Genomic DNA, 26,976 nt, shown 5'->3' on the forward strand with positions numbered 1-26,976 from the left:
CACTATCTATCGATTACTCTATGATTTATATTTAGTTGACTAGCTTTTATCTCCCTAGTTATAAAATCAAGCAATGAATTTCCTCTGCTGTAATTATTTGATGTTCTGATTTGATATTTGATATTATCGATAACAGCAGCTGGTATTTAGATAAACAGAATATAGTTAGACTAACATAGAAGCGTTTTGAAATCTATTGAGCTCCAAATTTAGAGAGAGTGATGTTGGAGAAACTTCACTCATTACATGTCTAGGCCAAGCGCGTTCGCGCTGAAGTTATTTGTTTACCTTTTATTTTTTTCTATAAAATTTGATCGATTTTATAGAAATTGTTCTTCTACTGATTGGCATGAGCTTATCTAGACCATATAAATCAGTTAAAAAGAGTAAGCTGGGGAATGCTGATAAAAATCAGTCTCTGATTTCCAGTTTCTTTGGTAGAGCTACTTCGGATTCAACCAAATCAAACGTGAAGAGAACGCCGCTTGCTTTAACAACCCCAGAAAAAGTAGCATTGAATAGAAGTAACTCCTTTCTTTCTAAAGCTGTCGTTTCAAGTGGTACTTTTGATGAATTCGCTAGCTCGGATACCTCTTTTGGGTCTCCTGAGATTAATAATTTTAAAAATCCGGCATTGACAAAATCTTTTATGGGCCAGGAGTCCCGTGGTACACAAGTAGTAGATTTGACAGAAGACGATGAAACAGATGTGCAGATCGTATATCAACAGATGACTAGTCCTATTTCCCATACAAAGAACCAAAAAACTGAAACGCAGAAAGCAAATAATGCACCTCTAAAGAGAGGACACCAAGACTTGTTGGAAAAGCTAAATGGACAGCCTAGAAAAGTGCCCCGAAATTTTAAACTTACTAGCCCCCTGTTGACATCTTTACAACACTCTTCACTGATTGCTTTGAGCGATGAGCAGATGATGGTAATAAAGTATATAGTTCTGGATGGGCTCAATGTATTTTATACTGGTAGTGCTGGTACAGGTAAATCTGTTGTTCTACGTGAGTTAGTCCACTCTCTTCACCTGAAGTACGGTGCCAGTAGGGTTGGAGTCACTGCATCGACAGGATTAGCTGCATGCAACATCGGTGGTCAAACAATTCATCGATTTTTATCCATTGGATTGGGTACTGGGAGCGCCTTTGAATTGGCCAAAAGAATCAAGAAGAACCCTGCTAATTTGAAAAAGTGGAAAAATTTAAAAGTATTAATTATTGATGAAATATCTATGATTGATGGCAAATTATTCACAAAGTTAGATGAATTAGCTAAAATTATACGTTCAAGTCAACTTCCTTTTGGTGGAATTCAAGTTGTTTGTACAGGTGATTTCTTTCAATTGCCTCCTGTCAATAAAGATGGTTTGTCAGAATTTTGCTTTCAGAGCGCAGCATGGGATAAAGTTATCCAAAAGACTATACTATTAACTCAAGTCTTCAGGCAGAAAGGAGATACTGAGTTAATCGATATGTTGAACGCATTACGGTACGGAAGTATGGATGATAGCATGATTGCAAAATTTTATAAGCTATCAAGAAATGTTGTTTATGATGATGGTCTTGAACCAACCGAATTGTTTCCTACTAGAGATGAAGTCAAGAGGGCTAATCAAACAAGACTTAGTCAGATTCCAAGCAGATCGCTAAAATTTAAAGCCGAGGATAACATTTCAGATGTCAATCATATAAAAATGCTAGATAATTTAATGTGTGAAAAGGAATTAGAGCTAAAAGAAGGGGCACAAGTGATGTATCTAAAGAACCTTGATGATCAAATTGTCAATGGCTCAATTGGAACTGTGACATGCTTTATGTCTTCAAAACTTTGGGAAAAAGTAAATGATGTTTACAAAGGAAATTTATATGACATTGATGATCAAATAGCTGATGAGCTAAGGCTATTATCGTCTAGAGTTGGATGCGTTGCAAACTGGTCGCCTGAAGAAACCCAAAGATTTGATCGCATACCAAACGAACGAAAATCAAACTTTACGAAATTAGCCGCTGTAGCCTCGAGTGAATTAGTATCCGATTTATATCCAGTGGTGAATTTTAAGACCAACAAAGGGAACACCCTTATTCGTGTGACTAGAGAAGATTTCAGCATTGAAGCAGGAAGAATTAGAAATTACACTGGTGGCGAAGCTGATAAAATTACCAGGTCGCAATTGCCCTTATTATTATCATGGGCATTATCTATTCATAAGGCACAAGGTCAAACCATTGACAGGTTAAAAATTGATCTAAGAAAAATCTTTGAAAAGGGTCAAGTTTATGTTGCGCTTTCAAGAGCAACTAATAAAGATCATTTGCAGATATTAAATTTCGATCCGAGACGAATTAATGCCTCCCAAGATGTTAAAAAATTCTATCATAAATTAGAAACAACGCATAATATCTAGCCTTAAATAATGATTTAGAATTTTTTGTATAGTGTACTAGAGTTTAGAACTCTTTTTTTCTGGCATCCATTGCAGTCTGCATTTAAATATCGTAATTCTCACATTTTTAGGATAAAGCAAATTTTGAAAAATCGTTAAACTTCTCTCAATATTAGCGACAATACTATGTTTAGTGTAGAGAATCCACTTAATAATAGAGCAAGTGAAAGAAGTGGCGGTGACTTAGGCTACAATGGGTTCCCCGTATCTTTAAACTATTTCACTGCATTACCAGATCCAACGATTCTACACAATCCAAATGTTACTATTATTTTCAAGTCTTTGTCAAAGAAAGATTCAATCACGAAAGAGAAGTCACTTAATGAATTCATACAATTATTAGATGATAATGAGAATACATCAGTCGTAGTGGATGAATTATTGATATTGTCATGGATACAATTATATGCGAAGTTAGCAATTGATAATTCAAGAAGTGTTCGAATTTTATCTCATCAAGCTCAATCTAGGATATTAGGCATAGTCGGCGGAAAGGCATTTAGCAAATATTTATTGAGCTCAATACCTATCTGGTTGCAAGGTCTATATGATAATGATAAACTTGTTTCGAGTTCAACATATAAAACGCTTTTGCAAAGTTTTCAAGATAACAAAGAAAGAGTGGATTCCAAAATATGGATTACTTTTCATGAACCGATCATTAACTACATTGTAACGGTTGTTACTTTAGAGAATCATAAGAGCATGTCTGACCAAAGATACACTAAAGAAGCAGACTCATTCGCTAAATATGAGCGGGTTCTTAATGGGAGTGTAATGATGTTAAACAAAGTTATATCTTTAATAAATGATAATGAAATAAAAGTTAACAAGGGTGATAGAGAATTAGAGCAAATTGAAGAGTTACTTAATCTGGACATCTTATGGGATTATTTGGGTTCATCCATATCTGCGGATACTTTGAATTTACCTTTATTCAAGTCATTATTAATTCTCATCAGATATATATTTGGTAATGTTTCTACCGATGAAAATAATGAGCCAAATGTGATTATAAGCAATTTAAACAGTGCGAAGACACTCTATAAATTGGTTTCTAAAAAGTTTATTAAGCACATTAAGTTAAAGCCTAGTACAAAAGGACCAAATAATGACATAATTTATTCAAATGTCATATTGCAATTTTGGGATTCTATAGTATCTCTCACTAGTTTTTCTCTTTTGTCATCACTGCAAAGAAAATCTTTAAAGATTAAAAAAATTTCTGGGAATTGGGAGGGAATAAGAGTCGCTCTAGATTAATTGACTATCTTAAATTAGGTAGTTGTCTGCTGAATCCAATATACTATGTAGTGATAAGACAATTTTTCCAAACATTATCTAAGGTGAGTGAAACTGATGACAAAAATGAGGAATTTATTCAACTTAACAATCTTGAAGATGCTAAATTAATCATTAATGAGATCCTTTGTTCTCAATTGAAAACTCTAACAAATTTTGAGTATAAGGAGAAGTGCTTTTGTTGCATTTTGAAAGTATATGAAATTTTCAAGGAAAACATATCTGAGACTGATTCAAAGAGGCTTCTAGATATTTTGCAGATCATTTTATATCAGGTTTTGGATATTGCTCGATACAGTCGAACTCGGAATCCTCCAGTGAACAAACATCAGAGCCTTATCACTTCTTTTGGAGATTTCTTGAACAATAATAATTTTCCAAAAGAGTTTATTGATTTACTATTCAGTGATATTAATGAACAAGTTGTAATACTGGTAACCTCTGAAGATCATCCGGGTTTGCTGCTAGATAATTTTAAGTTCAAATCTCCTTCGGTGGACATAATAATTAACTATTTTGATATCCTTACCTATGTGGAAAAGATTAACGGCTCGACAAGTAGTTTGATAGATGTGGTAATTGAAAGTGTATGTAAAAGCGTTGAAGATGAAACAATAATGTCTCAGCCAGATATTGCTTTTCGCATTATTGTATTGTTTATTCAAAGTTGCTCTGGTAAACCTGACAGGATTGGTTCAAATGTAAGGAATTTGATGCCCAATGTTCCTTCTTTTATTGAACCAATATTTATCGAAACTCCAATTGAGGTTTTGTCTGCATTCCTTGATTCTGGTTGTCATATGAAAGACACATTTAGCATAAAGGAACTTATTGGTGATTTCTTTTTTAAAATATCTGCAACAGATGAATCTAAGATCCCACTATTATTGTCAGTCGTCGGCCAAGCCAAGGGCTTTGATCAGTTTGATGTGAGAGCAGACTTTGCTGATATTTATCGGTACTTGCTTGAATTATCAACAAAAGATAATATTTCGGAGACAGAAGCTGCAATTATCTTCAGTTATACCAATGATCAAGTAATTTTTGAAAACTTGATTAATACGTCTAAGACAAATGAAGAATGTGGACTGAAATTCATTGAATACTTCTTAAAGTATTCTAATACCGACGCTTTAAGTCAAGAGAATAATAATATTTCCTTTTATGGCGACCTTTTTCTTATTTGCTGGAGGAATATTGAAAAGCCCATCTATCAAGACTTTCTTTCACTTTTCGCAAAGAAATTTTCCTCTGTGTTATTCATTGAATCTGTTTACCAGTATACCTCGAATTCATCACTTAAGACTGATTTCTCTTCAGTTTCAAAATATTTGTTAAGCCTTGCCGAATATCCTAATAACGTACTTAAATTATTACCGCTTGAGAAATACTTCGTGGTAATTAAGCAAGCTGTCGAATATATAAACCTTGATTTGTTGACAATCGCAAACCCATTGGAACAAAATATATTTTTGGTCAAAGGAAATTCAAAGGAAAACTTTCATCTAGACCTGTTCTTGATTACAATTGGTAAATTTTTGTTAGAGTTTTCTGATTATTTAGATTCTTCTGAATCTAACGAAATAGTGATTGATATATTGATTACATTTGGTATAATTGCAGAATACATTCACGATTATTTCTTTCTACAGAATAATGATAACCGTCTTAGTGTTTTAGACGACCAAATACTGTTTGTTAGAACTAAATTGCTTACAGTTTTCAAAAATAATATTAAAGGAATTAACTTGTCTAGTTTGGTTTCTATTATGAATGAAGATCAATCTATTAATATTAATAACAATTTATGCCTTACTGTCTTTAGCCGTTTAAATAAGGAAATGACTAAAGAAAGTGGCCTCTCTAACTTGGAGATGTATCATGCTAGGTTGATGAAGATCTATTTGGATTCGCTCGTGGAATTGGAGACGTCTCAGTCGTTTGAGTCAGATGTGGTTATAAACTTTAATCGATTGTTGTCATCTCCATTAAAATTATCGGTTGTTCTTTTAAGTTTTTCAAAGTTTTACTTCACTTCCAATAAGTTTGACAGAATCAGAAATTATCTTTCTGCTGAGATTTTAGGAGTAAAATCAGACACTCAAATTCTAGAGGATGGATTAAAATGGTTGACTTTGGTTATCAACTTTTTCAATTCTGGTGTCGATGAACAAGAAAATCACGAAATCATCCCTTTCCATAGGTTGAATTTAATTTTTAATCAACTTTCAAAATGGTTAGAGTCGGATATTTCTTATAATGAGTCATTTATATCTGTTAGATGTCAAATAACGAGATTTTTGAACGATTTACTACATGGCAATAATGAGAATCTACCTGATAAATTTTGGGGTCTAGCAATTCACTTATGCTTAGATAACCTTGGTATCGCCCAAACTGAACCTAATCACTTGGAATTGCAGTACTTTACGTTGAAGTTATTTATTTCTTTAAATAAAGCTCAGAAATATCATAATGATGACTGGAATGAAAATAGAGATTCATTGTATGAAGAAATATTAGATTTGATAGCAAATGATAGCAACCACTTGCTGGATTTAGATTATAATAATCAACCTGTTTATTTGTGTCATGAACTTTTAAAAAGAATTTGTAATGATTACAAATTTTCAGCTAGACTACTTAATGATAAGTTGACAGATTTATATACTTTACTTTCTAATTCTAAATTTATTGGATTACAAAGAATCGGAGCATCTTTATTACATGAAATAATTTTAACAAACCAACAAGATTTTGTTGTTGAATATCAATTGCAAAAGAGTAATTTGGGTAGCTCTGACAACCTTGATCAAGATGATGGTCTATTCAAAGCTGAAATACCTGAAAAATTAATAGCTTCCATTCAACTGATAGATAATGCGTTTGCTGATTCTATTGAATTTGAGACTTCTCACGAGGTTTCAAAAGCCTTATGGAGTTGGTATTTAATATTTGATCATTTCAAGAATATCACATATTCCATTAGATCTGAATATGTTAATCAGCTTAAAGCAGGGGGTTATATCGACAAGCTCTTGAACTTGATCTTCGAACTGGTCGATGTTACTAATTCTAGTGGAATTTTGAAAAAGTTGCATACAAGCGAAGAATCCAACTATAAGATCAAACCAAATGATAATTTGATACAATCATATAACATAAACCATGGAATAGTAGGAGAACCGTTTAAATTTGAAATGAAGTTTTTGCTCTTACATTTGTACTATTTGTCATTCCAATATTTAGGATCTTACGTTCAGTCATGGTTTAATAGTATTCGTGATCGTCAATTAAAGCAAAAGATAGAAAAGTTTTCCATAAAATATGTTTCACCATTAATTGTGCACAAAATTCTCGAAGATGTATCGAAATCTAAGGATAAATTAACTAATAAAGATGAAAATATGTCCATTAAAGTTAGCAGTGCTGCAAATGAAATAAAGTCTGTATACTTGATTGACGAGCAAACAATGGAAATGGTGATTAAAATTCCAGACTCCTACCCATTATCTAATGTCTCAGTTGAAGGGCCATTGCGGATAGGTGTTAAGGAAAACCAATGGAAGGCTTGGCTATTAGCATCACAAAGAATTATTTCACTTACAAATGGCTCTATTATTGAATCTATTGAATTATTCAATAGAAATGTTAATCTACACTTTTCAGGTTTTGAAGATTGTGCAATTTGTTACTCTATTTTACATCAAGACCACTCTCTACCTTCCAAAACATGCCCTACGTGTCTGAATAAGTTTCATGCTGCATGTCTCTATAAGTGGTTCAAAAGCTCAGGTGCTAGTACCTGTCCCTTGTGCCGTTCGGCTTTCAACTTCAGAACGCCAAAATCGGTTGGTTTGAATGCATAAAATTTCACGCTATATAGAACTTCCTATACGAAATTTAATACAAAGATTATTTAGTTTCTACCTAACCTTGGTTGTTGGCGGCCTCGCTGGGTTGTAGGATTTAAGTCATCCTGTCTTTGAGTTGCTCCTAAATTCCAAGGAGCTCCAGTCATTGAAATATTATGTTTTGTTGTTTTAATTCCTGTACTACCATTCAAGAAACCTGTCAGACTATCATTGTTGGTTTCATCTTCATCTCTTTTATAAATTGGTAATTCTTTGTCAGTTTCAAAATCCCTCCAAGGGTATAAAGAACTACCAAACCAGAAATGTTGAACTACAGGAAATTTTCCCAACACCTCCACCTCGAACATTTTCAATAGTCCAGAAAGCACTTTTGACCAAAGTGAAACAGAGGAGTGTATGTCGTAAATAATTGGCGAATGTTCATTAAATGGTCCCATTTTTATTTTATGAATAAATGAAATTGCATTCACATATAAATTTGTTTCCTTGTATCTGTCAAGAACTGGGCTCGTTAGTACCTGCTGTACTGGAGGAATCATCTTGTTATGGCTCCCATTGAATTGTGCTGCACCTAGAATATAAATTAAATGAAAATGATCATCCAAACCCCATACTCCATGAGAACCTGCTGGTTCTAAACTATAGACAAGTATCAACCTGCGAGTTAAGTCGTAATATTTCGAGAAGATGGTTAAAATATCCGATCCTGTCAATTCCTCCAAATTTAATAATTTAAAATCAATCAATCCCCCTATGAATGCTAGAAACGATAATTCATGACCTGTGCCATAATCTAACCTAATTGCAGAGCCAAAAGAGTTCTCAATATAATACTTCAATTCTTTAATAAACCCATCAAATTCCAGATTGAATGAGGAATTATGTATCTTGATATTATCCTTTAGTAAATCCTTCATTCTAGAATTCATCGTTTGGTGCCAATCCCTGCAGGCTAAATTTCCAAATCTCCTTGGCCCTTCAAACGGAGGGGTTTCATCAATATACACGTTCAAGGTTTCGAAAATTCTTAAAAGTCCTTCAAAATTTGATTCATTAGATTCTCCTATGGATGTTTGGTTTGTAGAATGCCTGATATTACATCTATCGGCCGCCCCTTCCACTTGAGGCGGTGGTAATTCAAGAGACCTGTTATTATTACTATTTGGTGGAGGTATATTTTTTGTTTTTCGTGTTACTATTGACTTATCCAAAACTCCTGGCGGAATATCACAACCCTTAACCTTTTCTATCAAAACAGATAACGTATGACGTATTTTATAGTATGCGGTGGAACGCTTAAAGTTAGGTATATCAGAAGCATCATATATCCTTTTTGATGGACTCAGCCAGTGTATATTATGAGAATTCGACATTATGGTATAAACTAATCAACGGCAAAGTTATGTTGCTTGAAATCGTGATATTTAAACAGCAGCAAAAAGTGTATAATATGCAGGATGTTGATAGTAAAATAACCAGGCAATTTATGAATGCTTTCATTAATATCTTTACACCAAATGTTGTATTCTTAGATTATACATTTTTCGATGGTAGGTATTCACTGATTAATTGTGTATTGTTACGAAGAAAATATGGTATATAGAAAATGAATGCTTATTATCAGATGTTAAGTTCACGAATATCGCAAGCATGTTAAAAGGTTATATCAACTTTTACTCTGAAATGCACTAAGGTTTATTTCCATAAGTGAACTTGTATCTATTTCACTATCACTATCACTTATTTGTATTGCATCCAAGTTCGTGGAACCAGATTTGATCTTAGTTTCTGATAACTCTCCACTTTGTACATTGTTTGTTATATCAATCCTGGTTTTTGGAGAGGAGTTCTTTTCGACTGGAACAAAAAATGCACCATCATCCTCATCAATTCTGGAGTTGTGCTTTATTGGAGAAGAATTGGGTGATAGGAGCAAATTCGTTTTGACGTGGCGTTTTTTTGAAGGACTACTTTGAGGACTTGAAAACCCTTCGGAAAATGAAGGTATCCGTCGCTTCGGAGAACCCGTCACTTCTTTGTTTATCAAAGGTGCTTCATAGCGCAAATTTGGATTAAGCCATATATCCAGTTTCAACTTACCATACAGAATATTAATTGTATTGTTTTGGAGGACTTTATTTTCGCCCTTATTCAGATCTTTAACGAATAAGAGATCTTGATTATGATTCGGTTCATATTTTTCAATAAAAGGATTATCTTCCTTAATATTTTTGTAATTGGGAAAAAACGACGTAACGATTGACTGCCCTGGAATGATAGTATTCTTTCTAGATTTAGCTTTTGATGCGTCCCTTATTTTCAAAGGAGAACTTCGATCCCTCAAGTTGTTATTTTCCACGCTAAATTCATTCCTCTGCTTTTTACTGAGCAATCCCAAGGTATCAAGTGTTGTTCTTTGAATGCATTTAGATTTTCTTGGCGATTGTTTGCGTCTCTCCTTTTCATGAGCTATTACCGACGCTTCGAACTCCTGAACCATGTTTAGATTAATCAACTCAACTAAGTTTTTTGGGAGCCATAAACTTTCTAATTTCTCTTTAGTGGGCAGCAAATTTTCATATCCTTTCTCTGGAGAGCCTGTTGTAAAATTTTTTGTACTATTTAAAGTATTTTTTATCTTCTCAGGTTCAAATTTAACCATTAGAAATTCAACATTATTAATAAATTTATTGTTAGTAATTGTAATGATTTCACAAAGAGAAGAAATATCATTAAACCATGATATGAGTTTAATAATAATGCTTTTAATTTGATAATCATATCTATCAGGAATCATGAATTTTGACATGCGTTTACAAATTGCCTGTGAATTATTAGCCACACAATTTTTTATTTTTGCTTTTCCTAATTCATCAATATGCATTGATACTTCCAGGAACCCAATATATTTATCAACGAGTATATTGTTAAACCTTGGAATTTGTTCAATCCAAGTTTTTGAATAACCGCTGCAAGTAAAACAACTTTCTGGAACCTTCAAGTCGTTGTCTATTACATTTAACTCGCCACAGCTTAAAGTATACGGCAAAAATTTGAATACTGCTGGGCTAACTATTGGGAATAGATAAAGTAATGTGAAATACTCATCTATGAAGAGAGACGATGAAAAGTTAATATCCATATCAAATATATCTCTTGACCTTGATTCGATGCATTGATTTAAATAACTTGTAAACCTCTCCAATTCAATTTTTCTAGTACTTGCACATTTGATCAGAGCAAACGAATCGAATGTATTAAGACATGCCCTATCAATAAAGCAATCAATTAACAATTTGGAGAAATCCCTTAATGGATCAGAATACTTTATTTCCGATTTCTTTTTAGTTTTTCTTGGAGATAAGTGGAAAAACGTAGCAAATTTCGTTCCGCATAAGGCTATCTTGCTTGCCCTTGTGATGCCAATATTGTTCACTCCACTAGAGTAATCACCTCCACGTAAAGTGGCTATTAAAATTAGCCTTTGGTAGTCCAACCCGGTTTCTTTTGTAACCCTTGTCATATCCACAGGCGTGACATAAAAATCTTTTGTCGGTATCGAACTACTTGAGACCGCTATATCCTGCTCAGATCTACTAAAGTTCCTCAAGACTTTAGTTGCACCAAAGACAAAAACATCAGTATCCTTAGTTAAAACAAAATCAACAACATCGTATTTTTGTAGCATAGCACATTCTGCCTCTGCTTCACCCGGAGATTGAATAAAATCAATTTTATTCTCTCTGAAAATCTCAAACAATCTATTTATTAGTTGAGTACAGGGCGAATCTTCCATGTAGTTTTCATTCTTAAATGCAATGTTCTGAAACTCCCTCAATTGATCATCGTAAGATATAGAATGTCCGTCCTCGCCATGTCTTAATTTTTGCGGTTTATATCTCCCATCAAAAACCACCACATATGAAACATTAAGCAGGGTCAAATACATCAATTTTGACATTATATTTCTAATTTGAATGTCATTTTCACGTTCAACACCTTGTAAATTACTATGGCTTGATTGGAATATAAACATATATGCATCAATAGCTATCCTTGGGGTTCTTCCATATTGATTTATGAATTCATATACAAATATAGGAAACGGTATTCTGGTATCAAATCCAGGAGAAAGAATTGACCATAAATCAGTGATACCCATATATCATACCTGGTACTCTAGAACTATTTTTAAATAAAATGTTAAAAAATGCTCTGTAATACATCGTAAAATTCGGAATCAGAGGAATTGGTTGTATGACTTCATAATTATCGATGTGCGAGAATTAGAAATATCAGGAATTAAATAAATTGAACTCTTCTTCTGACCAAGAACTACGACATAAAAAGATTCTCATATAATGAGCGAATCTTCCTCACAGAAATTCCATGCTGGTCAGCTTCTATGTGGAGGGTTCCAAGGAACGAATGTCACTGCTCAAGCATATCATTTGATTGTTCAACATCATGTATCTGCGATGATACTTTCCAAGAAGAATGCCGTGTCTGTAAAACAAATGACAAAATTAATAAGAGACTTACAATACATTGCATATACTCAGGGTAATTATAAATATCCCCTTTTATTTGCAATTGATGAAGAAGGTGGCATGATGAATTCTTTGTTTGATCCTGACTTTTTAAATCAATTCCCCGGTGCCATGGCTCAGGCAGCAACAGGTGACACTGACTTGGTTTACAAAATTCTGAAAGCTATAGCTATGGAATTAAAGCATATTGGATTTCTGATTATTTTGGGTCCTGTGTTAGATGTAGTTACGAAATTATCACATCAATTAGTTGGGGTGAGAAGCTTCGGTACCACTGTCGAGGATGTTACTAAATATGGTAAGGCTTGTGCTAGGGGTTTGAAAGATGGGGGTTTAATGACTGTTGGAAAGCATTTTCCTGGGATTGGAAATGCTAGTGTTGATTCTTTGTTAGAATTACCTATGATGGCAGATTCGTTAGATCAAATTAAACATTTTAATAGTGTTCCGTTTGCTGAACTAATTAAAGAAGGATTGTTAGATGGTATCAGTGCTGCAGGCTGTGGGGTTCCTACTATAAGTCCCGATGAGACACATGCTTGTTTGTCGCCAATAGTAATAAACCAATTATTACGGCAAGACTTGGGATTTGATGGTATGGTAATAAGTGAATGCTTGGAAATGGATGCTTTATACCATTCAATTGGACTAGGGCAAGGTGTTATATTGGCTCTCTATGCTGGATGTGATTTAGTGATGGTCTGTCATGATAAAGCTTTTCAAGACGAAGCTGTCGAATCTATAGATAAGGCGTTAGCTAATGGTAACCTTGACGATGAGATTATATCGGCTTGCTTGAGAAGGATTGAAAATCTCCAAAAAAATTTACCTACTTGGAATGAGTTGTTTCCAAAAGGAGAAGAATCGGCTAAAGAAGATAATTTGCCATTGTTTAAGGACAGGTATCAAGAAACTTGGAAACAACATCAAACTTTATCTCAATTGTCATATCGAAAATCAATCACATTAGTAAGAGACTATACAGGTACATTACCGATTACAAAAATCTTTGAAAATACTCAGCTGTCTTCAAGCGCAGATGATACTACAAATAATATTTTACTCTTAACGCCCTTATTGAACCCCATTTATCCAACAAACCATGGTGGAAATGGTGAACCACAGTTGTACACAGGGGAAGAAGTATTTCAAAAATTCGGTGACACATTATCTAATCATTCCAAAAATTTAAATTCTAAAAATCCTTTTAACGTGCTTCACACAACATATACCGCTAATGGTCTTACTGCATTGCATGAATCCTTGATTGAAAATTCAAAAGCTGTCATCGTACTAACATCAGAAGCTTCTCGAAATATGTATCAAATTGGAATTGTCAAATATATTTCTATATTGTGTGGTGCCAACCCTTCGTCTTTCAACAATGCAGCCACTTCTCATTCACAGTTAGCAAAACCATTGATAATTGTTGCAACTCTGTCACCGTATGATTTTTTTTATAATAAAAGTATCGGAAGCGCATATTTATGTTGTTATGATTATACAAATAATGTTTTGAGAGAATTGGTTAGTGTTTTGATGGGTGATATCCAAGCGGAAGGTTGTATTCCTGGAGAAAAGAAGTTTGTTGGAAAACTGAGAAAAAGAAAGTCGATTGATTCGCAAAATGCTATCGAAAAGCATAATCAACTCAAAGAAAGAAGAATCTCTCAACCTAAACGTAGATGGCTAGTTGATGAATTTGATTTGAAGCGAGACTGGGCCGGTTTAGTTAATATATGGAAGAGTAACACTGACACAAGTTCAAATGTTGACTATTTAAACGTCAATGTATCGAATAATCAATCGGGAGAGATAGCTTACCAAGATGAGTTTTTTTACAAAAAGATTTACCAGTTGTTATCCACTACTGCTAATACTCAAAAGCATTTTGTAATTAGAAATTCATCATTAAATATTCTATACGGTTTTGTTTTGACTTGGGTTGATGATAGTCAAGGCGTTCCTTTAGATGGTGACCTAACAAACATGGATAATATTCAAAAAAAGACTGGTTCAATAATGTATTTATTAGTTGATAAATCAAAAAGATTGCAGAGCATTGGAAAGAATTTACATGCTAGGGCCATAAGATATCTTACAAAAGAACAAAAATGTACTAGAATTACATTAGGATGCTCATTTCCGTTATTGGTCTTCCCAAAAAACTCGAATTTATTAACGAATAATAAAGTGGTCTCTTTTATGAATAATGTTGGTTGGAATATATCTAACAACAACTCTAAGAAGAAGCACATCATGGTATTGTATGACTTAAACAACTGGCTGGTTCCCAAAAAGATTTTTAGAGAGCTAACAATAGTCGGTGTCAGATTCGATGTTTGCACCGATGCACAAAAATTGATGAATTTAATACATAACAGTAGCTTGCAAGATAATCAACTGATAGTAAATGATATAAGACTCGAAATGCGCATGAAAGATGAAAGGGACAACACAAAGGAATTATATATCGAAGCAATTAAATACTTGACCAACAGCCATTCTTACGGCGTGAAGATAATTATTGCATTGGAACCAACTAACCAAAATGTCATTGGAAGCATAATATTGTTTACTAATAAATCACAGATGTCTAAATTTTATCCTTTTTTGGAAGAATGTTTAAAAGACTCGAAAACAACGTACAATCAAAACCTACAAGACCCATTAATTGGCGCTATAATGGCTCCTGTGATAGATCCTTCTTATTCAAATTTGACTGAGATTATTAATTTTGGGCTTATATGTAGTGCTATTACCTTTGCTAAATCAGGATTTAATGATAATGATCAAAACCAAATGCACAAATGTGTTATGGTAGGTATAAATGGCGATAATCCTGGAAATATCAGTGGAATTAAAGAAATTGGTTTTGAGGAATGGAAATATTTTTATGATTTTTATGACTCTAAAGGCGAAGCTGGAAAATCATTCTTAGGCGAATAGTATAGTTGCAATTTTGTATTCCTATTAATAATACACTATTTCCTATGAATCTGTCGATTTACAAATAAGATTATCACGGTCTACCTTAAACATCCAAAACTGATGACGCTTTAGAGGAAAGCATATATTTATTTAGTTTACGCTTACCTTTAACTACTGCCAGCTATAGACCGTGAAATTTTATATTCAAATGGATTATATTTCAACAAAATTTTAGTTTATATGTTCCAAACAGCATAATACATAAATTGATATTTTATCCAGCTGGATGAACTTCTGAAAGAGCAATTTGCAGCTCTCTCTATATTATGCAGGATATAAGTATTGTATAACGATTGGGGGAGGATTCGTAAAAATATCACACGTATTGTTTTTATTAGACTTTGTATAAACCCTGAATTACTTTTTGTTGCAACTATTCTTCTAGGCTCTAATGTTAAAAAATGGCTTTAAAATTGATTTCTTCTTTTTATAAAAAAATATGTAAGATTTTGAAGATAATAGCAAAAAGCTGAAAATGTTGTGCACAATTACAACATTTTAACAATTAATTTCTGTATGGGCTAATATTTGATTTATAATTCTTGAATCATAGATTAATTATAATATTTATTCTTTAAAGATGGATTTATCTTAGGATTTCAAAGAAAATTATGAAGTTTAACTATAACAATCCATAGAGTGGGATATTGGGTACCTTATGCCAACTCTCAAGTTGTATTATCAAAAACGATAATAATATTAAAAAAAATGTGTCCTATACTTAACAATCAATATTATTGTATCAAGTTGAATATATGTCACAAATAGGCAATATCATTATCATTAAGTTGAGTTCTATATTATAAAACTACATTTGAGCTATTCAAGAAAAAAAAATACTTGACTTTATCACGAAATTATATTCTAAATCAAATGAGTCCATTAAAGGTAACATAAATGTTGGCATGCAAAGAAAATAGTACATTATAATACCCATAACTTATAGAGAGCAAACGGAATCTGTTAAGCCAACTGTCCAATTGAAAACACCCAAGATTAAAACAACAACAACATAACTACTAATAACTGAGTAAGAGCCGTATCTATATGAATGCGAAGTTTTCAACCCAAATAATTCAACCACGAAGGTACTAACGGTAGTTAAAGCACCACAAAACCCATCATCTAGACCTGATAAAACATGACAGCCCAAGATATTAGTGACAATTTGGCTCTGAAGATTGTTGGGTGATTTACCTCTACTGAGTAACGTAAAAATAGATAAAAACAAAGTTCCAGAAAGATTAGCTGAGAAAGTACCTATCGGAAAATTCTTGACTTTAGAATTTAAATATCTCGATAGGTAATACCTTATCAATGCTCCAAATGGTGCGAAAAAACATCCAAATGTCCATGACCTCCAAGAACCATTATTCTTAACGCCAATCAAGATAACAACAATAACAAAGAGAGCCAAGCCAATCACTGAAGTCAATATTTCTAATCTTTTATATGTCTTCTTTTTTAACAGTGGTATATAATTATCAAATATTTCAATGAGATGTCTACCCATATGAAATCCCATGATTGATAAACCAAAATGAGCTAGCACAGTTGCCAAAAATTCCATTATTCCATATGCCGCATTAGGGTAATGATAATATTTACCAGGCATAGTATCAGCGGACTTATAGAATATCTCTAACATCACCGAAGAGAATGATGAGAATGTACCACAGAATCCCGTTGTTATACCAGTATATAATGGAATCTCACCTTTGTGTGAATAGTCACTCGATTCAAGTAATATTTCCCATAAGTGGTTGCTATCAACAGCGATTCCCATAATTAAACAGGCGGCGAAATTAGCCCATATAACTCCAGATATAAAAGAATCATTATAAGTCGTCAAAGCTTCCAATCCTTTCCTGGCTAACAAGCCCCAAATAGCGCCATGTGCGATACATAGAAATATTGGTATTCTATCTTTAACTTTATTATAAGTCAAGTTGAAGCTTTTCTTCTTTGGATAGTCTTTTTCATCTACATTAAATCCTTCAGGCAAAGACTCGGCTAGGGACTCAGCTTCTAAACCTTGTAATTCACTTTCAAGGCTTCTTCTGCTCTCTGCAACTGATTCATTCGTGAATTCGTTGTTTTCAATCTCTTCCATCATCAAGGTGTGTACAATAAAACTTTTCGTTTCTTCAAAAAAAAAAAAGTATGTTGTTAATATAAGCGCTCAATTACCAAACACGACCCTGCACGTTACAGTACACTATAATAGAATTGAAATAATGTCATATTATTTTGGCAAATTCGCATTTTATTAGACGTAATGACCTACATTGCAATTGAATAAGCAAATACATTTGTTGTCAAGATATCTGACAAATTATAAAACACATAATATCTGCATAAGGCCCTTTGCTATCTACTGGCACCACAAGTGGTTTGATTTCATATCCTTCTAAAGAAATAATACTAATAGTTTGTTCTAAGACTAACATTCTAATACGCCTCTCTAATATAATGCTCATTGCAAGCTCCTATGTAGAATTAGGCAGGAAGTTTTACATAGAACCGTTAAGTGTGCATATACAAGGCAGCATTGTTTCCTGAACTACATTTGACAACAAAAAATCATTGCTAATATACTCTTAAAGTTCATTCGGTGGTATCCCATTTGTTTTCCTGGGGAGTCATTCTCATCAACATTGAATCCTTCAGGTAAGGCATCCTCTATAGACATAGATTCAGCCCGATGTAATTCCTGCTCGAGACTTAGTCTCCGATCTCGCTGAGACCCATAGGTAGGTATATATTCTAGGGTTGACATTCCGTTCATGTGTTATATTTTGTTGTTTAAAGTTACTGTGTTGGCAAATCCAGAAGATCAAATTATTTATATAGTTAGTCATCTATATGCTTGGTTAGGTCTATTTGAGATTTTCGTGACACATTGACGCACTACTTATTTTGACGTATGCAGGTATTGTTGCTCTCTCAGGGATTATAAGTAGTTCGCATATCCTCCGTTAAAAATTGATTAATGTCTTCTGGCAACAATTATGTCAATTACAAAAGTTTACGCTCGTACAGTTTACGATTCTCGTGGAAATCCAACTGTTGAGGTTGATATTTCCACTGAAAAAGGCTCCTTCAGGGCAATTGTTCCATCAGGAGCATCTACAGGGTCATTAGAGGCATTGGAATTGAGAGATGCTGATAAATCCAAATGGCAAGGAAAAGGGGTTACAAAAGCTGTAAATAATGTTAACAATATTATTGGGCCTGCTTTGATTAAAGCTGATTTAGATGTCACAGACCAGAAGGCGGTTGATAAATTAATGATCGACTTGGACGGTACTAAAAATAAAGAAAATTTAGGTGCTAATGCTATTTTGGGCGTTTCTCTAGCAGTTGCTAAAGCAGGAGCAGCAGCTAAAAACATTCCATTATATAGCCATATTTCTGACCTTGCGAAAACAAACAAAAAGCCATTTGTTATCCCCACTCCGTTCTTTAATGTTCTAAACGGGGGAGTTCACTCCGGTGGAGCATTGGCTTTTCAGGAGTTTATGATTACCCCACTTGGTGCGCCTTCTTTCTTTGAAGCTGTGAGATATGCTAGTGAGATTTATCACATATTGAAATCATTGGCTAAAGAAAAGTATGGATTGTCTGCTGGTAATGTAGGTGATGAAGGTGGTGTAGCTCCCAACGTGAATACTCCAAGAGAAGCGTTGGATTTAATTGTTACTGCAATAAATAAGGCTGGGTATAAAGACAAAGTCTTTATTGCTTTAGATCCCGCGTCTTCCGAATTTTTTAAAGACGGCAAATATGACTTAGATTTTAAGAATCCTAAATCAGACCCATCTAAGTACTTGAGTGGTAAGCAACTATGTGAATTATACTTAGAGCTTATAAATGAATATCCTATTGTTTCTTTAGAGGATCCATTCTCTGAACTTGATTGGGATTCATGGTCAGAGTACTTTCCCGAGCTATCTAAAAAAGTGCAAATTATTGCTGATGATATAACTGTAACTAATCCTGAGATTATTAAAAAAGGAATCGAAAAGAAGATTGCAAACAGCTTATTATTAAAGGTTAATCAAATTGGAAGTCTTAGTGAATCGATTGAAGCTGCAAATGAGGCCTACGGAGCTGGCTGGAGTGTTCAAGTTTCTCATAGGTCTGGAGAGACCGAAGACACCACGATTGCTGATATTACTGTCGGACTAAGAACTGCCCAGTTAAAAAGTGGTGCTTGTGCGAGGTCTGAGAGATTGGCAAAGTATAACCAACTTATTAGGATTGAAGACGAATTAGGCACTAAAGCTATATTTGCAGGAAAAAATTTCCAGAAGTCATCATCATTATAATTCCTTTTACAACAATATGACTTTCTATGATTATAATATATATATATATGACTTTGTATATCGTTGAGTAAAATAGCTAATAAAGCGAAATTCTATTAAAGCATATTCACCAGAATTTAACCCAGAAGTTCTTATATTATTTAGAGTTCATTGCAGATTTACTTGTCTTGTTTCTGGAAGGTAAGACATATTTTGTCAAAATTATTTGCGAGCTTATTACAGTTGATAATTATTTTTGCGAGACAAAGGTGCAGACAGTTCCTGTATATTACAGTCGTCATCTTTCTACGCAAAACACGCAACTCACTAATTAATTAAACATCTGAAATCTAAAGATAACTTTATGTCTTAACGAGTGCAAAATTATTATTCTATACCTAATTCCGAAATAATTTAGTAGAGAAAGTACTTTCATAAATGATTATTACGTTAAAATCTTAGTTTGCATGTTTGACCTATAATAGCTAACATGATACAGACAAGCAATCAGGAAAACATGGATAGAAGTATTAATAAAAAGGAAAATGGAATTTTCAACAATCTTGGAAGGAGAACAAAATACCAAAGAAAGATATTGCCATTGATATTTGACGGGTACGAATCTCAGAATAAAAATATTGAAGTAGTTGAGAACGAAGCTCTATACTTGAAGCAATCTCTTATTGTACCAATAAACAGGATAACAAACTTATCATTGAATCCAGGAGATCCATATTTTTTGATTTGGTATTTCATATCTTCGTATTTTCCTCTTATATGTGCTTGCTTAGGACCATTAGCAAACATGGTTTCTGTAATAGCTCTCATAGTACATTGGAGAATTGAAATAGAGAATAACCAATTCGTATCTGACCAAAAATATTTGCTAGTATTGAATTCATTAAGTTTAGCATTGGGGATTATTGGTAACTTATCTTTGTTGATGAATTTTTCTAAAACTGTGAAGTACTTAATAGCACAATTTATTTCCATAACTTGTTGGCTTGTTGCTGGTACTTTATTATTAGTAGTGGTGATTCAAACGGATAAATCTTTCAAAGGACATTCTCCACACTTTCGCCCATCCGAGGGCTTTTGGTTTGGTGTATTTACAACATTTTTTTATTACTGTTGTTCAATCATTCTAATAATTAATTTTATAGGTTATAAGTTAAAGAAATATCCACCAAGTTTCAATTTGGATTATAAACAAAGAACCTTGATGTTGTATACCATTTGCTTTTCGATTTGGTTGACAATAGGAGCAGTTGTTATAGGTCACTTAATACCACACTTGAATTACGGGTCATCACTATATTTCTGCATAGTTTCAGCATTAACTATTGGATTAGGAGATATATTGCCTCATTCCCCAGGAGCTAAAATTTTTGTATTAGTATTTTCATTCATTGGAGTAATTATTATGGTGTTAATTATTACTATGATCAGACAAGTAATTTTATCATCAGATGGGCCTACAGTCTTTTGGCATTTGGTTGAGAAACAGAGGGTTAAAGAAATACTTTATTTGAATAATAATTCTATTCATTTAGATGAGAAGGAGTCATTTTATAAAATGCAGTCAATTAGAAAGAAAGCTAAACTGATTCAAAGGAACGTGTCATTACTTTTATCAATAGTCATATTCTTTATTATGTGGTTTGGTGGAGCAACAGTATTTTTTTTCTGTGAGGGATGGTCATATATTGATGCATTCTATTTTTGCTTTTTATGCCTAATTACAATTGGTTATGGTGACTTTGCTCCAAAATCCTCTCTTGGTCGAGTATTTTTTGTATCTTGGGGTATTGCTGCAGTCCCTCTAATGACAATTATAGTATCAAATGTTGGTGATAGATTATATGAATTTGCGGATAATACGAGTTATTTTATAAGTAAGTGGTTTAATAAGGAGTATTATGGGTATTTGAATGCCAAAAAAGATCCAACAAACATAAAAGTGAACAGCAAAGTAGGAAGCGATGGAAGAGAGGAAAGTATTGTGGTGGTAGGCGAAAGTCAGGAGCTAAATATACCGAATAGGGCCACTTCTCAAGACATAGTAAGAACAAACTCAATTGATAAAATAGGGAGTTTTGAAGAATCAATTTTGGATAATAGTCAAGATCAGAAAAATAATGAACAACTCGTGATGTTAATGGCCGAACGAAAAAGATTCATTATAAATATAGTGCTGACACTAGATCGATTAAAACCGCTTATTTTAGATGCATTAGAATCTCCTTTAAAGTCATATGAACATCGGGAATGGTCAGATGTGCTATTTGAAACCGATAAAAATAAGAGCGGAACAATGATTGTAGAACCTAAAATGGATATGTTGGTTCTGGTCTCCCCTGAGAATATTCTACATTCTTGGATAGGGGACAGTTCACCATTGAGGCTTCCGTTGAATGAACCCCGCTACTTGATAATGAATATTATTGAGAACCTTGAGAATCACTTGCATGATATAAATGTTCGTTATCTGGATCGTTATGAAATTCTGCTTAAATAATTATTGTCAATTTTGTAGGATCATTATTTGCATTTCATGATGGCCACAGACCTTATTCTATGTCTTTTGTGTATTCTCTTAGATTTCGGATAACGCAATTTACATTCTGATGCGTTGAAATGCTGATTACTGTATCAATTTCTGCTTTTAACAATACGAGAGAGCGGCGAAACAATTACTACGGTCAAAAAATAATGGACTATCGTTTGATATTTATTCTCTTTATTTTGAATTAACTACGAGATAGTATGTTGCAATAGGTAATTGCTTAGCTTTTCCTGCTTTATGTTAATATAATCCTTGATGAATAGGTGGGCTTTTAGTTCGAGCACTGTAATATTGGGTAAAAGTCTGTTATGAGTAACACAAGCGAAGCCACATTTCAAAAATAATAAAATAATTGCGTAGGATAGAAATTATTTCCTCTTAGGCTTTTATTGAAAGCTAGAATATTGTGGTTATTGTAAATTTACAAGTCTCCAGTTATGAAAAGGCATTTTTTTATCTTGAATATCCTAAATACTAAATTACAAGGTATCTATGAAGAAATATTTGTAAAAATTAAATGGTTTTTAGTATGGCTTGTGGCAAATTAAACCTTAGAATATATCCAACTATAAATAAATCAACAGTGCCACAGAGTGGAAGACATATTTATTAATCAAGCAATAATATCCAAGAATATACCATTCAGCTTATAAAATTGAACTAACTATATTACATTACGGCCAGATTTAATATCGCTGATGTTTATTATAAAGGTCAAACAAGAGTATCAAGAAGATGATTTAGAGATTGAGTAGATTGATCCTTGATTTATAGTCCCAATAATTAGAAAGCTCAAAAATTATATATTCTGACTAAACTTCATTGTCAAAAGGTAAATCTTTTAATATACTTTGTAAGCTTCCAAGATACTCCACCTCCTTTTTGCTTAAAGTGCACTGAGCAGGAACAAATATTTGATTACCTCTAATTTCAAATTCTCTTGAACCCTGGATATATTGAATATCTTCGTTAAGAGTATGTGTTGATTCTTCCTCCAGTTTTTCATGGATATCATCATTTTTACTCGATGCTGCAGGTCCCGCATACCACCAGTGTTCTGGATACCTTCTGATTATATTTCCCGTAATTAATGCAACGCTAATTATCAAAACTGAAGACACCAAATGCGCTGGCAAATACCACCATCCCATTGATCTCACTTCTTCATTTGTCGAAGGCAATAGTGCAGAAGCTCCAGCTGGAGGATGCACACAGTTGAATAATGACATTAAGACAGACGCAGTTGATACACTTAAAGCTCCTCCTGCCCAGTAGTTGGAGCGCCCTCTACTTGACAATGAAAATAATTTTGTAATACATTCACCAGTTAAAGCAGAGACAAAATGCCCGAATAAGATATTTCTGGGTTGCGCAACTGGTGAATCATGCGTGTTGAAAGACAAAATTGACGTAGCTCCGTAACTTGCAATGATCATCGGTGCATTATGCGGAAAGAAAACAGTTTTATGGCTTTTGAAAACGCCTTCTAATAGTGCTATTCCACTGAATGTTGAAATAAAGACTTCTAGCCACACCCAATAATCTGCCTTGGGAGGTGGACTATGGCAACCTAAAAATCTCCTGAAGGCTTTGGGTAGCTTTTCAACTTGATTTCCTGGAAGATATTTAGTCGTTATTTTGTCTAACGAAAACTGAAATACCATTGTGATTTTCTTTAATAACTAGATATTTTATATTAATCTGGCAGGTATAGGGCGTATGCCATCTTCTTTTATACCCCCTTGGATTTATGCCAACAGTAAAATCTCCACATTTATAATAATATGTAAATTTATTGATGACCTTGAAAAAGTTTTGCTATTGATAATGAATAAATTATCAACGAATATTTCATAAATTAGAGTTGACACTTTTATTCTATTTATGGAACCTACATCAAGGATGCTGAGCCGCGCAGCGGTCCGAAATTTCCGATAAAATACAGAAATTTCAAGCAATATTATATCTTTCATTAATTATAGGATAATATCATACCTAGCTGGAGTGAATAGCTTATAGTATGATTATTGTAGAGGTTAGGTCTTATTATATTGAAAATAATATATTATCATCTCTCCAAGGAAGGGAGCCAAAATGTTCCATATTCTGTACCTTTGATATGTACGAAGTGGATTGCATGACCGCAACGTTATGACCGCCCAACGGTTCGCTTAAATCTAGTAAGTGACTAAATTATAAATGCACTTCTGTAACATGAAACTAGTTCACATATGCCCAATATATACTTATAGACTGATGAATAATGAAATTGCATTGAACTATTAACCGTTACGCTGTAGTGTTGAATGTTAACTAACGCTACCAATTTACTAGGATTTAAATACGTAACCTTCGCTAGCTTTTCTGGAGGTTCGGACTTCCTTATCTAACGTAAATTAATTGACTATAAATCTCTCCATGATTAATATGACTCTAGGAGGCTTAAATTTCGAATATTTGAAAAAGAACTTCATGACCTTCTTTGTTTTTATAAATGATTATTTCAAAGGGAATCGCCGCTAGTTACTCATGTATACTTGTAATATATTAGACAAAAGCTGGAATACTATTATGTCAAAAACAGAACAGAAACCATACATGTCCCAGACCCAGGATTTTAGCTTTACGTTGCAGCCTTACAATGGAGGAATGCCTAGTGAAGACGAAAATCAGAGTAGTCCTAATATGGTTTCTCAATTTTCAACTCAGAAAGGTAACTGTTATTGCGTGGCTCTTCCCAATTATGAAAGTGATAGACATGCTTTATCTTTATCATTCGGTACTAGGCCTAGTAGACGTACATGCAATAATTATCAACAAGGTTGTATTGCTAGTGATGTTCTCCCGAGCTTGTGTAATTTAGTAAACATTAGCGATAGGCGCCAGTCGGAGTATCATTCACTACAAAGAAATTGTTCCTCCGGACCAGAAAACGTGTGCTCACAACTGCAATGTCTTAAAGTTTCAATTCAACTCAATAATAAAAGAAATGAAGAAGGTGAAAGATTTAAGTTTCTAGAGGGAGACGAAATAAAAGGATATGTTACTATATCAAATTGTTCGAAAAAAAAGTTACCCTATACTGCATGTTTGGTAACTTTAGTAGGATACATATCAGTAAAAACAAGAAAAAAATTCAATGTATTATATCAAAAAAAAATAATTCATCGCTTTCTTTCTATGGTTGATTATGACGCTTCAAATTCTTTATCTAATTCTGATGACGTTGGAAGTTCAATTGTAGTCGATAAAGAAAACTCATATGCTTTGAACGAGACGAAAAAAATATATATTGAGCCTTCCACATCTCGCAGAGAATCGTTCAAATTCAAATTACCCGAGCATTTAGCAAACTGCGCATGCCAAATACATAATTTGCAACAACATTGTGGACTATTGCCTACATTTGACTTACGCACAAATTCTGGTTCAGTGCTACAAAAATGGTTCAAAAAGGGTTTAAGATCACTAAGTGGTGATACCCTAGAAAATAAGAGACTAGGTTCACCAGATTCTGAAGCCTCTATAAGTTATAATGTTGAAGCAAAGGTTATAGGTGAAATCTCTGATTACCAGGAATATTTATACTCTTCATATCGAGCTATCGAAAAAAAGTTGCTCAAGAGACTTATTATTATAGATAAGGCAAATGTTACTATATGTGTCCTGCCAACAAGTGATTTGGTATACTTAGATCAAGAATTATTTGGTATCCTGTGCAAAGAAATATACCACGATTTGATTGAAAGAGCACAAAAAAAAGTTTATTCTAATGAAAAGAGAGTGTCTATTGAAAAACTGCCTTCTGTTTGTAAGATTCAACAACTATATACCAGCGATAAGGATATATCTTTCAAAACTGCACAGACTTTAAATGGATCTAAAATGGGAGACGGAAATATATCTACTGACTTATTCTTGAGCTTACCAAATTCATTGGGTACCACCAGCATAATATTGCCTGCCATGCTGTTAAATATTTCTTCTTCACCTCCTTATATGCGTGCGAATGGTGATAATATAAACCACACACCATATACAAGGAGAATTCCGATAAATTTAGAATTTACTCCGTGCTCTCTAAAAAAGAGTTATAAGTTTCCAAAAGTTAGTAAGGTCTCTTTAGAACTAGTTGCATTGACGTTCATGTCGCGAACACTTCCAATTCCAATTGCAATTAATCATGATATACTATTTGGAAAGAAGAAGATTACGGATGATAAAGTTTATGATCCTTTTGAAGAACAAATTAGAAAGCCTTTTCGGTCCCTATTTATAAACATGAATATGACTCTAATAAAGAAAGACGATTGCCAACTACTTCTTGATCTCAGAAGTTTAGCTTACATGGAATACGAATACGAGAGCACTTTTGTTCCAACTTTAGAAGATAGTTTGAGTGGCGAAGTTTCGAAGATTGTGTCTTCGACTCCATGGAAACTGTCAGGTTCGAAGGACCACAACCACTTTAAGAAAACGATTAACATAGATATATATGCAACTGAAATGAAAAAAACTCTCGAAAAGATACACTGGATTCCAGAATTTCAAAGCTGTTTTATGGGAAGGCTATATTTTTGCAAAATCAATATCAAAATGAGGAATATGCACGATATATCGATTTACATGCCGTTGTCAATTATGAGAGGTGAAGACAATGCTTAAGAGCTCTGTTGGATTTTCACTTGGTGTCTACTTAACTATTGAATAATAAAATGTTCAGGTCATATATATATAGTAAGTGCTAATTAAAAAATCTATTTTAAGGGAAATTTGAAGCACATACAGATAGAAGAAACAAATAAACTAAAAGTAGTTGATTGTTAGTGAGCTATAATTTTAATCATTTTGGATTATTGAGAATTATAAAAACAATGAGAGCTTCCACTTACGATACCAAAATAAATTGACTTACTGATTATCCCGT

General features: G+C 33.5%; 11 protein-coding genes across 11 annotated transcripts; 7 read left to right on the forward strand and 4 right to left on the reverse strand.

The window, feature by feature from the left end:
• Window positions 1-349: 349 nt before the first annotated feature.
• On the forward strand, window positions 350-2,416 carry AC631_02188 (uncharacterized protein; the record flags this gene model as incomplete). Its single annotated transcript, XM_015611018.1, has 1 exon — window positions 350-2,416. One exon carries the CDS (start codon window positions 350-352, stop codon window positions 2,414-2,416), a length of 2,067 nt encoding a protein of 688 aa, XP_015468148.1.
• A 165-nt stretch (window positions 2,417-2,581) lies between these two features.
• Window positions 2,582-3,718, forward strand: AC631_02189 (uncharacterized protein; the record flags this gene model as incomplete). Its single annotated transcript, XM_015611019.1, has 1 exon — window positions 2,582-3,718. The coding sequence occupies one exon, from the start codon at window positions 2,582-2,584 to the stop codon at window positions 3,716-3,718; it is 1,137 nt and encodes a 378-aa protein (XP_015468149.1).
• Window positions 3,719-4,374: 656 nt separating this feature from the next.
• Window positions 4,375-7,626, forward strand: AC631_02190 (ubiquitin-protein ligase; the record flags this gene model as incomplete). The annotated part of the gene is made up of 1 exon (XM_015611020.1): window positions 4,375-7,626. The coding sequence occupies one exon, from the start codon at window positions 4,375-4,377 to the stop codon at window positions 7,624-7,626; it is 3,252 nt and encodes a 1,083-aa protein (XP_015468150.1).
• A 50-nt stretch (window positions 7,627-7,676) lies between these two features.
• Window positions 7,677-9,005, reverse strand: RRD1 (peptidylprolyl isomerase; the record flags this gene model as incomplete). The annotated part of the gene is made up of 1 exon (XM_015611021.1): window positions 7,677-9,005. One exon carries the CDS (start codon window positions 9,003-9,005, stop codon window positions 7,677-7,679), a length of 1,329 nt encoding a protein of 442 aa, XP_015468151.1.
• Window positions 9,006-9,298: 293 nt separating this feature from the next.
• AC631_02192 (crossover junction endodeoxyribonuclease) lies at window positions 9,299-11,794 on the reverse strand (the record flags this gene model as incomplete). Its single annotated transcript, XM_015611022.1, has 1 exon — window positions 9,299-11,794. The coding sequence occupies one exon, from the start codon at window positions 11,792-11,794 to the stop codon at window positions 9,299-9,301; it is 2,496 nt and encodes an 831-aa protein (XP_015468152.1).
• A 199-nt stretch (window positions 11,795-11,993) lies between these two features.
• NGS1 (Ngs1p) lies at window positions 11,994-15,131 on the forward strand (the record flags this gene model as incomplete). The annotated part of the gene is made up of 1 exon (XM_015611023.1): window positions 11,994-15,131. The coding sequence occupies one exon, from the start codon at window positions 11,994-11,996 to the stop codon at window positions 15,129-15,131; it is 3,138 nt and encodes a 1,045-aa protein (XP_015468153.1).
• A 982-nt stretch (window positions 15,132-16,113) lies between these two features.
• AC631_02194 (FluC/FEX family fluoride channel) lies at window positions 16,114-17,286 on the reverse strand (the record flags this gene model as incomplete). The annotated part of the gene is made up of 1 exon (XM_015611024.1): window positions 16,114-17,286. The coding sequence occupies one exon, from the start codon at window positions 17,284-17,286 to the stop codon at window positions 16,114-16,116; it is 1,173 nt and encodes a 390-aa protein (XP_015468154.1).
• An 898-nt stretch (window positions 17,287-18,184) lies between these two features.
• Window positions 18,185-19,504, forward strand: AC631_02195 (uncharacterized protein; the record flags this gene model as incomplete). Its single annotated transcript, XM_015611025.1, has 1 exon — window positions 18,185-19,504. One exon carries the CDS (start codon window positions 18,185-18,187, stop codon window positions 19,502-19,504), a length of 1,320 nt encoding a protein of 439 aa, XP_015468155.1.
• A 496-nt stretch (window positions 19,505-20,000) lies between these two features.
• On the forward strand, window positions 20,001-22,001 carry TOK1 (Tok1p; the record flags this gene model as incomplete). The annotated part of the gene is made up of 1 exon (XM_015611026.1): window positions 20,001-22,001. The coding sequence occupies one exon, from the start codon at window positions 20,001-20,003 to the stop codon at window positions 21,999-22,001; it is 2,001 nt and encodes a 666-aa protein (XP_015468156.1).
• Window positions 22,002-22,861: 860 nt separating this feature from the next.
• Window positions 22,862-23,713, reverse strand: AC631_02197 (HPP family protein; the record flags this gene model as incomplete). The annotated part of the gene is made up of 1 exon (XM_015611027.1): window positions 22,862-23,713. The coding sequence occupies one exon, from the start codon at window positions 23,711-23,713 to the stop codon at window positions 22,862-22,864; it is 852 nt and encodes a 283-aa protein (XP_015468157.1).
• Window positions 23,714-24,620: 907 nt separating this feature from the next.
• AC631_02198 (uncharacterized protein) lies at window positions 24,621-26,714 on the forward strand (the record flags this gene model as incomplete). The annotated part of the gene is made up of 1 exon (XM_015611028.1): window positions 24,621-26,714. The coding sequence occupies one exon, from the start codon at window positions 24,621-24,623 to the stop codon at window positions 26,712-26,714; it is 2,094 nt and encodes a 697-aa protein (XP_015468158.1).
• Window positions 26,715-26,976: the final 262 nt, after the last annotated feature.

This window comes from Debaryomyces fabryi, assembly GCF_001447935.2.
Source record: "Debaryomyces fabryi strain CBS 789 chromosome Unknown contig00036, whole genome shotgun sequence".
NCBI lineage: Eukaryota > Fungi > Ascomycota > Pichiomycetes > Serinales > Debaryomycetaceae > Debaryomyces > Debaryomyces fabryi.